The sequence below is a fragment of the Elephas maximus genome, chromosome 6 (assembly GCF_024166365.1).
Source record: "Elephas maximus indicus isolate mEleMax1 chromosome 6, mEleMax1 primary haplotype, whole genome shotgun sequence".
NCBI classification, from domain to species: Eukaryota; Metazoa; Chordata; class Mammalia; order Proboscidea; family Elephantidae; genus Elephas; species Elephas maximus.
In genome coordinates this window covers 67151674-67166841 of record NC_064824.1, presented here as the reverse complement: position 1 = coordinate 67166841, position 15168 = coordinate 67151674, and the positions used below count along the sequence as shown (strand labels likewise).

At 37.9% G+C, this 15168-nt stretch overlaps 1 protein-coding gene across 2 annotated transcripts in view; it reads left to right on the top strand.

Annotated features, from left to right (window-relative positions):
• The window catches only part of ABCB11 (ATP binding cassette subfamily B member 11), a 93270-nt gene that overhangs the window by 40619 nt on the left and 37483 nt on the right, over positions 1–15168 (top strand). Inside the window, exons 11-16 of one of the 2 annotated variants that reach the window (XM_049887382.1) lie at positions 1164–1274; positions 4273–4398; positions 6246–6449; positions 8676–8846; positions 9999–10200; positions 11851–11920. In XM_049887382.1, coding sequence (XP_049743339.1) covers positions 1164–1274; positions 4273–4398; positions 6246–6449; positions 8676–8846; positions 9999–10200; positions 11851–11920 — 884 coding nt within the window. Of the gene's footprint in view, positions 1–1163; positions 1275–4272; positions 4399–6245; positions 6450–8675; positions 8847–9998; positions 10201–11844; positions 11921–15168 lie in introns of both variants that reach the window. The other variant, XM_049887381.1, reaches the window with a different exon arrangement.

The window sequence follows — 15168 nt, the reverse complement described above, 5'->3', positions numbered from 1 at the left end:
TAGATATTTTCTGCCAAGTAATGAGGCTGTAACCTGCCTGAAGAAACTTCATAGTTTTATCTGTTTTGATTTTGGGGTTTCAAGAATGATTTCATCTTTTTTTAAAAAAAGGGAGATTGTTGAAAACCACATAAAAATATGGAGGTATCCAGATTCTACCTCATTCTTAGGGTCAGTATATGCTCGAATAAGATACTGACTAACAGTGCCTGGAACTACGAAATATTCCAAAAATAAAATAAAGCATGTAAAATTATTTTAATATTTTACAAGAGACCAAAAAAAAAGAAAGTAGATTACACTGTAGCCTCAAATAGAGCTCTGATGTTGGGTTTCTCTGAATACCAGTGTGGGAAAGGAAGGAAGCTGACCCTGGAGTATTCTAGAAACTAGAGGTGATCCTCACCCTTGCCTGATTAACTAGGATGGTTAAGTCCTAGATAGGTTCACTAATAAAAACAAAAGAGTTGAAACTAAGTATATGAATTGGAAGTTGGTAGTATCTGAAGACATCACTTGAGGAAACTAACTTTTCCTTATTTACAATGGATACTGAATCGTGGAGTACTATTGGATCCCAGCTTGGTTACTGAGTTGCATGGCCCTAGCCCAGATACTTAACCTCTCTGAGACTTCACTTCCTGAACTGAAAAATGGGTGTATCACCTGTCTAGTTAGGTATGTTGACAATTACACAAATTAAAAAAGCACATTAAAACAGCTTGTACATTGTCTTTCATATACAGTAAGATCTCAATAAAAGGTGGTTAAGCACTCGGCTGCTAAGCAAATAGTTGGCAGTTCAAGCCCACCCAGTCAGTGGCTCTGTGAGAAAGATCTGGAGACCTGCTTCTCTAAAGATTACAGCCAAGAAAACCCTATGGAGCAGCTCTACTCTGTCGCATTGGATCTCTCTGAGTTGGAATCGACTTGACAGCATGCAACAACAACAGCAATAGCAATATTATTGGTAGATATTGTAAATATTATTAGTAAAATAGTAAACAGTATTATTAGCAAATATTTAATCTGATAGCGATCTATCTTTAGCATATCTGCAATGTTTTACCTGGTTGTTTTTCTGGATTTTGAGTAAATTCAAACTGAGATTTAATATGTATAATACATCTTGCCTCTATTTACCCTTTTGTTTTCCACTCTAGCAACCAGTCATTGACTGCATGTCAGAAGATGGTTACAAGTTAGATAGAATCAAGGGTGAAATTGAATTTCATAATGTGACATTCCACTATCCCTCCAGACCAGACGTGAAGGTAAGTCCCAGTCTTTCCCCAGAAACAATGGGCATTTTCATTAAAAAAAATTTTTTTTTATTGTACTTTAGATGAAAGTTTACGGAACAAACTAGCTTCAATTAAACAGTTAGTACACATATTGTTTTATAACATTGGTTAACAACCCCAGAACATGTCAACGCTCTACATTCTTGACTCTAGGTTCCCTAGTACCAGCTTTCCTGTCCTCTCCTGCCTTCTAGTCCTTGCCCCTAGGCTGAGGTGCCCCTTTAGTCTCGTTTTGTTTTATGGGCCTGTCTAACCTTTGGCTGAAGGGTGAACCTCAAGAGTAATTTCATTACTGAGCTAAAAGGGTGTCCAGGGGCCATACTCTTGGGGTTTCTCCAGTCTCTGTCAGGCCAGCAAGTCTGGTCTTTTTTTTTTTTTTTTGTGAGCTAGAGTTTTGTTCTGCATTTTTCTCCAGTTCTGTCCAGGATCCTCTGTTGTGATCCCTATCAGAGCAGTCAGTGGTGGTAGCTGGGCACCATCTTGTTGTACTGGACTCAGTCTGGTGGAGTCTGTGGTAGTTTATATGCTTTTAAGACCCCAGATGCTACTCACCAAAGTAGGATGTAGAACACTTTCTTTATAAACTATATTATACCAATTGAACCAGATGTTCCCTGAAACCATGGTCCCACAGCCCTCAGCCCAGCAATTCAGTCCCTCAGGGAGTTTGGATGTGTCTATGGAGCTTGCCTTGTGACATTTTCATTTTTGATGATTCATTTCCAGAGCCACAAATTACTCATTTTGAAGCCTGACTCAGTTTCCAGGAACAGGGAACAGAGTCATGTTTTTCTGGAAGTGTTCTTGGGTGTTGTGACATTTTCAGGTGACACACCACATTCCTTTATAATAGTCATATGTACAAACCCTCTGATTGGAACACAATCTGATAACCCTTTCAGGTTAAGTCACCTGCAAGATATTCTATTGAAATGAGTGGCAGGCCCTGTCATTCTAAGTGCATGCTAAACTTTAAGGTAGTCAGAACATTCAAGAAGTACAGCTTCATACCATTTCCTTAGAGACTGCAGAAAGTGGAGCAGGCTGAGTGGGCAGGGTATGAAGTGGCAAAGGAAAGCTGCTGTCTTGGTAGTTTTTTACTCCCCATCTGTAAGTTCACAAGGGTCACTGGACCAGTCCTTGTAGGAAGATAACCTTATATTGTGCTAACATATCTTGTACGAGGTGATTGTTCAGGGCATGTGGTGAAAAACAATTCTAGTTTTCCTAGACCTAATGAGCAAGTAAGTACCTTTAAAAGCAATTTACTCTATAGGAAAATTAGGATCTACTCCCCCTGAATCAATTGGATTTTAAACGAGATGTAGTCTTCATTTTTAACACAGTGTCTTTAGCCACCTTTCTTAATAATATTTCTGTTATTCCCACAGAACTAAATCCCATGCTGTTAGCATATCTTAATTCTGATACTACATAGTATATCTTCCAATTATATATTTGAAATATGTATATTTTGATGAATGTTATATGTCACATATATATATAAACACCAAATGTCATATTGTATGTAACAGTGCTCTGAAAAATATAAATCATGAGATAGTACTCACTCACTCACTCAATAACCAGTAAACCAAGCCAAACCAAACCCATTGCCACTGAGTCGATTCCGACTCATAGCTACCCTGTAGGACAGGGTAGAACTGCCCCATAGGGCTTCCAAGGAGTGGCCGGTGGATTCAAACTGCTGATCTTTTGGTTAGCACCGAGATCTTAACCACTGTGCCACCAGGGTCCCCTCACTCAGTAAAGGATGGTTAAAAGTTCTTTATAGTAGATATTCAGAGCCAGCTCATAGTAGTTGCTCAACAAATACTGGTTGAACTGAAACACATTAATTCAGTTTCTGTTCTATCTTCTAGACCCAACACGAATAGTTTGTTTAAATTAAGTCTTCTTACGTAGGCGCCTAAATATTCTTCATTCATGCCATGAATATGTGTTTAGCCCTGTTATACCTCAACTTGTACTGGGGCTATTATAAAGATTAAAAGCACACTCAGTGCCTGCCTGCCTGGTGGAGCTTACAGTCCAATACAGCTCAGTATGTGGAAATGTATTGGCAAGCCTGACACTCTAGCATCAAATGAAAGACGTGAGATTTTGTTTCACATAGGACTCCAAACCCCCTTTACATAAGTACTAAAATTGAACTAAAAGCTTGTCCTTAACTGGTGAAAATGTCCGGCAGGTAGTTATGAATTAGTTTCTTGTTCTTCCCTCTATAGATTTTTACCAGCACCTACTTCTTGCCTTTAACAGTGCTTTGTACCTAGCAAAACACCACAAATATTTTATTAGACAAATTATTTAAGATAACATGTTCACGTACAAGTGTAGGACAGTGGAAAGTTTGCAAATTGACTTATTATTAATCCATGATCATTAAATTAGTATTTTATTTCCAACTTAATGTATTTTTCTTTAATTGAAGCAGTCTCCTTGAGGTATCTTAGTGTGTCAGAAATGTTTCCAATTAGATTTTGGAGCCTAATTTTAAAAGTTATCATGGTTTATTTACCTCAGTGTTTTTACACATCATTTTAGTTTATTAGCTGCAGACATCATTGAAATAATTAAGGAAAGTCTGGGCCTTCCAGAACCTGAAAGGGACAAGGAGGTATCTTCCCCTAGAGCCTTCAGAGAGCATAGCATCATTGACAACCTGAATTTGGGCAATGCAATTCTATTATTTTAAGTAAACAAATTTCTGTTGTTTTAAGTTAAAAAAAAACAAAACAGAACATTAAGGAACATGCTAAATGCTGAAACTTCGACCTAGGCTCTGTTTTCTAATTTGCTGGCTACTGATGGATATTTCTTTGGAATTTTAAGTCACATACACACACATATACACACGTCCTCACTAAGCATAAGAACTCATAGCCTAATGGCTTGATTGTTACATGCTGATACCTGGAACTTTGTTGTTTTCTTTTCTCTCCAGATTTTAAGTAACCTCAGCATGGTCATTAAACCAGGGGAAATGACGGCTCTGGTAGGATCCAGTGGAGCTGGGAAAAGTACAGCACTGCAACTCATTCAGCGATTCTACGACCCCAGCGAAGGCATGGTGTGTGTCTTCAGAAACCTCTCAGTCCACTGGGACGAGGACAGTGCAGATGGAATATATTGGTCAAATGCGAAGGCCTAGCATACACTGATACTGTTCTGATGCATGCGTAGCTGATTTAATGATTTCCGACTAAATTACTGGATAGATCCCCCACATGGGGGCAGTGTTAGATGAATAATGAGTCAATTCACTCAGTGGTGTAACTGAATGTGAAGATACACTCGAAGACGTATTCCGGTCTCTTCAGTGAACTAATTTTCCATTTCTTTCATTGTAACAAAACCATGATTGTTTCCCTAAATTCCCCAAATGCAAAGTGTAGAAAAGCTAATACAACTAGAAATTAGCAGAGAACTGCTCTTGGTTACTGCTTTCAGAAGTTAGATTTTAAAAAACTATTTAATTTCACAAACCATTTAATCTCTTTCCTTTATATTTATTTGACTGTAAAAGGAAACTTGGTGGCACAGTGCTTAAGCACTCTGTTACTAACCAGAAATGTCAGCAGTTTGAAACCACCAGCCCACTGCTGGAAAAAGATGTGGCAGTCTGCTTCTGTAAAGATTTACAGCCTTGGATGCCCTATAGAATAGCTCTACTTAGTCCTATAGGATCGTTAAGAGTTGGAATTGACTTGACAGCAATGGGCTTGGTTTTTTTCAGTTTATTTGACTTAAACATAGACTGAAACTGTGAAAATTAATAATACCAATAACAGCCATTTATTTATAACATATTACACATCCCGTTTAAAAAAAAAAAAAAACTCTGTGCTGTCAAGTTAATTCTGACTTATAGTGACCCTATAGGACAGAGTACAACTGCCTCATAGAGTTCCCAAGGAGCTCCTGGTGGATTTGAACTTCCGACATTTTGGTTAGCAGACGTAGCACTTAATTGCTACACCACCAGAGTTTCCTATTATACATAAACTATCTTACAAAAATGATGGCTTATTCTCACAATGACCCCCAAAGGTAAAATATCTATAAATGAGGAAGCAGAGACTCAGAGAGATTGAATTTGCCCCAGGTTACTCAGCTAATAAGTGACAAAGTCAGGATTTGAACCCAGGTCTGTTGGGTGCCAAAGCCTATACTCTTCACTCTGCCTCAAAATCATTCTTGTCAGCATCTCTTTGATGCCTTGAAATAGTCATTTGACCGTATGTTAAAAGGCTTAAATGCAATGGATTCTCTATAACCTATGGCAAGCATAATGGAATTTTCCTTTTTCTCAGGCATTTCATTCTCTGATAGGGTATTCTTTAACTGCATACCATCATAACTACACTCTGAATATATAGACTCATAATTTTTGATGTAAGATTTTTTGCCGATGGTTATTTTTATTTGCTTATCCCTCTTACAGCTTCAATTGTTTTTGTACTTCAAAGTGTTATTTGATGATTCTGGCTAGAAAGTAAGATTTACTATAAAGCATGTATATACAAGATAAAGATAATTGCTTACATTCTTTGTATCTTTGGAAGTCCACTTGTGGTCATAAGTTAAAAGATAACATAAATATTTAAAGCATGGCAAATAACTGACACTACTCTTTACAAAGAGTTAAAAACTTACCATTCCTGGGCCAACTGTGTTGAATTACGTGACCTTTATATCATTTGTGTTTCTGCAATAAAGTGTCCTGCAGCTATCCTTGATTTCAGTTATATATTGCCATCTTTCAATAAGCTACCACAGTACAAGAGAAATTCTTTCAGTTACAACTTCATCAGTCTCCATTTTTTTTTCCTCTGCATTGGTCAAGTACTATGTGATATTATGATTCAGAACCTTGAAGAGTTCCAAGAGATGTGATGTTGTACTCATGCTTTCTAGGTGACCCTGGATGGCCATGACATTCGCTCTCTTAACATTAAGTGGCTTAGAGCTCAGATTGGGATAGTGGAGCAAGAGCCAGCTCTGTTCTCCACCACAATTGCAGAAAATATTCGCTATGGCAAAGAAGATGTGACGATGGAGGATATAGTCCGAGCTGCCAAGGAAGCCAATGCCTACAACTTCATTATGGCCCTGCCCCAGGTACCCCAGCCTTGCATTTCCAGGGCAGAAATCCAGAGGTCACAGAAGGAAAACAGGTTACACAATAATATGCATTTCTCTTAACTTGCATCCTGAATAATTAAATGCTTAATGTCATGTTTTAGTTTCATGCCTAAAATTATGCCACAAGTTTCCCCCTTTGTCTAAAAAACAAACAAACAAAAATTTAGTGTTTAATATATTAAAAATCTACCAACTTGGGAAACCTTCTTTTAAAATGTCCACTTTGACATAGACACAATTTTCTGATCCCCATCCATTAAATACCCACCACTGCTCAGTGGGAGAAAGATGTGGCAGTCTGCTTCCGTAAAGATCACAGCCTTGGAAACCCTATGGGGCACTTCTACTTTATCCTATAGGGTTACTATGAGTTGGACTTGACTCAACAGCAGTGGGTTTGGTTTTTTGGCTTTATCCATTAAACACCTATCTACCGGTTGCCACTGAGTCGATTCTAACTCATGGCAACCCCACGTGTGCAGAGTAGAACAGTGCTCCATAGGGTTTTCATGGCTGTGACCTTTCAGAAGCAGATTGCCAGGCCTTTCTTCCAGGATGCCTCTGGGTGGGTTTGAACCATCAACCTTTTGGTAAGCAGCCAAGTGCTTAACTGTTTGCACCATGCCGGTACCAGATGCTAAATTTGCCATGTGGCAATAACTTGCATAATGCTTTTTGATGTCTACCACTGTCACTGTTCTTTACTTTTCTTGTGGTTTGGCAGCTAATATTGTGACTTCAGCATAGTATTTCACATATTCGAAAACAATTCCTCATTTATCTCCATTCTAAACAATAACATCAAAAACAAAACAAAAACCCTTCAGAACTATTATACATATATGGATTGCTCAGGAAATAGTCTGCTGAGTCAAAGAGTTGTTATTACTGTCATGACCAGGAATCAACTGGATGACAACTAACAATAACAACATGTAATGGTATTTACTGTGTACAAGGCACTGTTCTAAGTGCTTTACATCTATTAACTCATTTAACCCTCAAAAATGCCCTGTCAGGCAACTACTATTATTACCCCAACCTATATATGGAATCCTGAGAGGCCAAATTGCACACTCAAGATTAAAAAAAAAACAGTTGCTGTCAAGACAATTCCGACTCATGGTGACCCCATGTGCATCAGAGTAGTACTGTGCTCCATAGGGTTTTCAGTGGCTGATTTTTCAGAAATAGATTGTCAGGAATTTCTTCTGAGGCAATTCTGAGTGGACTCAAACCACCAAACTTTTAGTTAGCAGCCAAAGGTGTTAACTGTTTGTACCACCCAAGGGTGCTGATTAAGCAAGGGAGAAGGTTCACATCCAGGCAGTCTAGCTCCAGAGTCTGTGCTCTTGAACACTTTGTATTCAGTCTTCTAAATTACCTTTATGAATAGAATTGCAGTTGTGGGTATGATATAGTCTAGTGGTGAAAAAGTATAAAGCTTTAGAATCAGACTGCTTCTATGTAAATCCCAGTTTCTCTACTTAAAAACTTTATGAACTTGGGCAAGTTACTTTGCCCTTTTACATCCCAGCATTTGCCCTTCCATCAGTTGAGGAGAATAGCAGTACCTATCTCATGGGATGGCTGTGAGGATTAAACAATGTATGTAAAGAGCTCAGCACATATCTGACACATAGTAGGTGCTCAGTGCATATTGGCTAATAATAAGCAAGATAACAGTCTAACCACCAATGCCTCATTCTTAGATTCCAATGTAGGGCTAGACAGGAGAGCTCAGTAACTATTTGCTGTCAATGGTAATAATTATAAAGCTGGCTTGATCTTTCATTCCAATATAAAGACAGCTTTAGCATTGTGTTTTGCTGTGGTGTTCATCAAGAGATAACAGACAGGGATTTGACACCTGTGTTAATCCTCTAAGATAAATTTTCAGGACCCTAACCGATTTTACTTTGACTGAAAAGTTTTATTTGAGGTTGAACCAAAGAGGAATATTTATGCAGCCCTGTGAACTTGGGAATGGAAGCAAAAATCAATTTTTTTTTTTTTTTTTATCTCTCATACAAATATTGATTGAACAGGAACCTGTTTCAGGAAGGGAGCTTTCTTTCAGAGAAAGTTGGAGCTGTGGAAATTCATGCCTGAGGAGGAAGCTAGAAAGGATCCCCTACTGGATCACTGTCAGGAGACATCCGAATGCTTCTCCTTTAGTCACTGGTGTTACTTTCTTCCTAGAAATTTGACACTCTTGTTGGAGAAGGCGGAAGCCAGATGAGTGGTGGCCAGAAACAAAGGATAGCCATTGCTAGAGCCCTTATCCGCAACCCCAAGATCCTACTTTTGGACATGGCCACCTCAGCATTGGACAATGAGAGTGAAGCCATGGTACAAGAAGCACTGAGCAAGGTTTGTTGACAGTCTGAGTTCATTTTACATGCCCACACGGAAAAGCCTGTGCTGCTGTGCGTCCTCTTTCTCATTGAGAAAGAGGAAGAGAGAGAAATAAACAGAGAGAGAAGAAACCACACACAGTCGATCCTCATTATTTGCAGATTCCATATTTGTGAATTCAGTTACTTTCTAAAATTTATTTATAACTCCCAAATCAATACTTGTGGCACTTCTGCTATCATTCGCAGACATCGGCAGAGTGGTTAAAAATTTGGGTTGCTTGATGCACACATTCCCAACTGAGTTTGAACAAGCCAACACTCTGCTTTCAAGTGTCTTTTTTGCAGTCTATTTAGTGCCACTTTTTTGCAATTTTTTTTTTTTTTTTGCTTTTTGTTGATGACTTTGCTGTTAAAAATGGCCCTCAAGTGTAGTACTTAAGTGTTGTCTAGTGTTCCTAAGCACAAAACGCTGTGATGTGCCTTACGAAAAGATACATGTGTTAGACAGCTTTGTTCAAGCATGAGTTGTAGCGGTGTTGCCTGTAAGTTCAGTGTTAATGAATCAACATTATATATTAAATAAGTTGTCTTTAAAGAGAAAAACACCTAAAACAAGGTTATGTATTGATCAGTTGAAGAAAATGTTGTGACCAGAGGCTTTCAGGAACCTAACACTCTTTTTCTCCTAGGGCAATGGTTCAGGGTTCTCTAATTCAGAGTTCATGGAGACTTTATGGAACATTATCTCAAATAACAAGAATCAACTGTAGCTGAATACTACATGGGTCAATGTATTCAGAGTGGCTGTTTAGAAAACACTGACAGATTATAATTTGCCTCACAGCTGAACAGAAGACAATTATGATTTGCTTCTAGAAACTACACATGAAAATTCAAAATTTTGTTCATCCTATCTTATAATATGTGATTTAAAAAATTATTTATTTATTTATTTTAGCTGTCAGTTAATAGCAGTAACCAGAACAATGTGTGATGGCATTTATGGCCATGAGAAAGTGTGCTAACCTTTCCTAATGTCTGACGGTCTATTTAAAGATTTTCCCAGGGACCAAAGCTCTGACATATTTGGATCTGAGACAATCCAAAGGAGACTGTAAGCTCTGTCTTACAATCTCATTTAGTGATCCATTGTGCATTCTTACAGATTCAGCATGGACATACCATCATCTCAGTTGCCCATCGCCTATCCACGGTCAGAGCTGCAGATGTCATTGTTGGGTTTGAACATGGCATGGCAGTGGAAAGAGGCACCCACAAAGAACTGCTGGAAAAGAAAGGAGTTTACTTCACTCTAATGACTTTGCAAAGTCAAGGAAATCAAGTCCTTCATGAAAGGGTCATGCAGGGCAAGTGCCTTTTCTTTACGTATACTTGCACCTTAAAAATAGCAAACATATATATTGTATAACATATACGGTGCTTTATGGCTTTCTATGCACTTTAATGTACACCCACTCCTCACCTATCGACATGGGTAGGTTCCATAGACCAAGTCATTATGCAAAAATTGATGTTATGCAAAATGGAGGATGACCACATCAGATTACAAACTGGAGGATGACTATATCATTACATAACTGCCAAATTATATCATGGCACAGCTGCCAAATGATATCATTACATAATGGCCAAACCACTGAGAATCATGACCCAGTGAAATTGACACATAACCTTTACTTCATAGCCAGCATTACTCTCGCCTTGCACCTTGGCCTTCACGTATTGCCAGATGTACATTGTTAACGCGCAAGATAGTCAGATAGTAGATTTTTTACTATTGTCATAAATGTGAAATGTCAGATAATGAGACATTATCTGAGTGAGGGGTAGATGTATATTGTCTTATTTTGTCCTCCCAAGAGCCCTGGAAGGTCTTGTTATTTTCCTGTACTTATGATAAGAAAACCCTGGTAGCATGTGGTTAAGTGCTACGGCTGCTAACCAAAAGGTTGGCAGTTGTAATCCACCAGGTGTTCCTTGGAAACTCTGGTGCAGTTCTACTCTGTCATGTAAGGTTGCTCTGAGTTGGAATTGAGTCCTCGGCAACTGTTTTTATTTTTGGTATACATGATAAAGGAACTAACTAAGGCGGGGAGGTCAAGTTACTTGATCAATTCATAGAGCTAAAACCCAGGTCTTTTTCAATCCTACACCCTTTTCTTAATGCTTTGTTAACAGGAGGGACTTCTGAGAGTGTCCTGCCCACAGGTTGAGTGAATTAATGAATAACTACAAAGTATTATTTTTATTAATGTAGATACTTCAGGTCTTAGTGTACCTTCTCTTCTTCAAGGTGAATTCTCAGATTTAGTGCTTAAAAAAAAAACCTGTTGCCATCAATTCAGTTCTGACTCATGGCAGCCCCTGTGTTTCAGAGAAGAACTGCACTCCATAGGATAGTCAATGGCTGTAACCTTACAGAAATAGATTGCCAGGCCTTTCTTCCATGGTGCCACTGGGTGGATTCGAACTTCCAATCTTTCAGTCAGTAGTCAAGAGCAAACTGTTTGTGCCACCTAGTGACCACATTTGGTGTTTACCAAACCTAAATTAATCAACTACTCCACACTTTGTTTACCATTTCATGTTTGAATTTGTAAATTCCTTTGAGGCTAACTCTTACATGTATTTAACATATATGACTCCTATTCTGAATGGGCTTAAAACATTTGGTAAATCTATTACTTTTTGTCACTTCTCGTGGGTTTCCCTTAAGTTTTGTATGATTCATGCTATAGGGTATCAGATTCTGTGGAGGTAACACATATAGACCATCGTATGGTTCAAATGGCTCGGTCTTGCTGAGTATTCTGAAATTTCCTGTCAGAATGTGCTGGACAATTGCTAAGTTATATTTATTGCAATAAAAGTAATAAAAGTTTTAGTGCTGGGCACAGTAATTATATTCTAGACAAACAGTAAATAATTCTATTTAGGAATGGTTCTACTTGTCGTATACACTGAAGAATCACTCATGTTGTATTGAATAGGAAAAGGTGCAACTGAAGATGCCTTACTTGAGAGAAGAGAGACCTTTAGCAGAGGGAGTTACCGTGATAGTTTAAGGTAAGTTCAAGTTATGAGGCAGAATTTAAAGCTTTCAAATATTCTTCGGAGCTCCCTTCTGCTGTGATCCTCGGGCAATATCCCAGGGTACAGCAAGGGAACCCTAAACATATTTCCAAGTTTCACTTAATATGAACATGAAAATGAGTTCTATATTGACATGTCTTCTGTAATTCATGGCTTTGTTTGTTTAACATTGGCTTCTCCTCTTTGTGTGTGGGGGTCATGGTGGAAAGATTCTAAATAGTCAAAATGCTGTTTATTGATGTTAGAAAGGGGATTTAAAAAAGAATCTGTGTTTAGTTTCTTCTCCCAAAACTAATTGTGGTCTTATATGAAGGTCAAACTCATGCCTTTACCTCCACTCTTTAACTTACTGAGCTACAACTGAATTAAAAACACTTCTGCTCACAGAGTCATCCATCTGAAGTCCAGTCATCCTTTAACTAGATGAAATTAAAAAAATGTATTTTATATCTTTTAAAGGGCATTTTCCTGAACATAAGCTATTTATTTTTCTCTGCATCAATATATGGGTATTCACTTTCAAGACATATTTTTGGAGTATGTTCTTTATTAACAAGACTAAAAATTTTAGCCTTAAGCATCCTGGTTTAGAAGTTTTAATATTGGCTAGCAGCTGAAGGCTAACCAGGGCTCCTCTCATGCTAAAAGACTGTGTGTTAAGAATTCTGCCTGGGAGCATTTGTCTATATTCATGAAAATCTTTTTCAAGTTTTCTTTTTTTTTTTCCTTAAGTTAGGAGTCTATTAGTAGGTACTGACATGATAGCTATCTCTCTCCTATTGCCTTACCCTTTCTAGGACATTTAATTCAAGGCTGTACTCTGAACAAAGGTTTAGTTATACTAGTTGCTTGTTCAAGATGGTTAATTATTTACTGAAAAGTGGTTCAAGAGGCTTAAAATAAAATATTCATGTAACAACTCCAAGTAGTTCAAACACAGGATTTAAAAAAAAAATTTTTTTTTTTTTTTAAATATTCCACAGAGTTTGTGCTCAGGGCTTCTATTTTTCCTCCTGAAAACAAGTCTATTCAGAAAAATTTCAAGAAATGCTACTCTTGTTGTATTTGGTAAATAATCAAGTAGTACTTCAATTTACTCTCAAAAGTGAAAGCTGTAAAAAAACATATTATGCCAAAATTATTAGGCAGTTTTTTTTTTTTTTATAGATAATTGACGTTACATATAATTATGCTTTTCCGGTTGGAATAAAAAAATTAAAATCATAAGAGTCATTAGAATAACAACCTAAAGATACTAACTAACTTCTTAAACACAGAGAATCACTAGGAATCTCTTTCGATCACTAGGCTAAAGGTTGAAAAGTGGAGGTGTATCTTGTGGTCATGTCAATAAAAAATAAATATTTTCTTAGCTTTTCAGATGAACAAAATTCTACCTGTTTGAAGCAGCTTACTTAAAGTTTATTAATGGAACCAGATAATCATTTTTAATATAAATATTTCCTATTTGGCTATAAAGACTCATAAATCCTACCTTTAGGTTACTAGAATAAAAGATTCAGAAATATAATGTACACACAAAAAAGGATCTATTAACCTCAAGCAGAGAAAGATTTATAAATCTGAGCAAGAAGCTCTGTTAAAAATCTTTCACTGTGTATGGTGACAGATTTTGGTGGCAAAAGATGACTAAATGAAATGCTCATTTATATTTTATTTCTTGGGCTTCATGGCTAGGTCCCTTCTTAGTAATATATTTTAAGTTCAAGAACAATTTAATGGGTAACAGCAACTCATTTCCTAAATAATAATGTTAAAAGAAAGAGCACATTGAACCTTTAAATTAGCTATTTTTATTTGCGGTGAGAAGAGTTTGTAGCTTCTGAGCAGGGGAGTGGCAGATATTGCAAGTTTCTGTAAAGGGTGTCATGGAATTCTTGCTCTAATATTGGTGGTGGACTACAGGGGAAACAAGAAGTCCCTGGGTGGTGAAAATAGTTAAGCACTAAGCTACTAACAAAAAAGTTGGATGTTCAGACCTACCCAGAGATGCCTTAGAAAAAAGGCCTGGCAATCAGCTTCTGAAAGGTCATAGCCATGAAAATTCTATGGAGCACAGTTCTACTCTGTGATACATGGGGTCACCCTGAGTCAGAATTGACTTGTCAGGAAGTGGTTAACTGGTTAGAGGGGGAACTAGCCATCAGAAAGAGCACCTCCCTGGCATGTTTACTGTCCATGGGCTTATTGTGACAGCCTATATTAGATGAGTAGAACAGTTTTGAGAATGGGGGAGAGAGACTTAAGAAATAGAAGATTAAAGTAGTAGAAATCAGAGGAGCCAAGGATGTAGGTCTTCCCATGCTCAAAACTGGGAGTAATTGACTATATCCTGACACTTTCTCCTTTGCCACAAACGCCTACCTTGGCTTCCATTGTCCTGGGCTTGCTTTCTAGGCCCATGACCTCTGACTTTAAGTCTCACCCTGTCCCCAGATGGCAATGCCCATCTTCACAAATTCTGGAGAAGACATCCTGACCTTAGTTACCTAACCCAAAGAAATGACTCTATTGCTGTGGAGTTTCAGTTCAGGTGGGAGGGAACTGGAGAGCCAAGAGGCCAGTTTGGTGCCAGGGAGTGAGGGTGAGGAGTGGTTCATGCCTGGTCATAATGAAACTTGACAAGAACTTGAATGTGCAAGAGCAAGGAAGAGGGAAGACCGGAGATAAATGTATAGTGTTGAACCTGGATGACTAAAAGGGCGGCAGTGCCATTAACAGAAGATAGCAACAAATTAGTGTAATTAAGCTGGCATGCACTGTCTTCTCAAGAAGGCTAAATGACCATATAATAGGCAGGTACCACCCTGACATTTCTTTTAGTCTAATTTTACCTGGATACAAGTGATAGATACACATGAAGAGTTCCATGTAGACTGTACTCAAACAGTTGATCCAGGTCTCCTCTAGCATCTTTAACATCTCTCTCTCTACGTCACGTTACTCCAGATTAAGGTTTCTAAAACACAGTTTTGATCCCTTCATCGTGGATTCTGTTATTTAAGACTATTCGCAAATGACTGAAAACTTAACCTAACCTGGTTTAACCCTTAAAAGGAAAGAAGCAGCTCCCATAACTAAATGGTTCAAAGATGCTTTGGCTTCAGGTAAAGCTGTGGCTCCATGGTATGTCCAAGATAGATACCATTTCTCTTCCTTTCTCAGCTCTATGTTTTCAGTGCTGGCTTCATTTTTCAGGA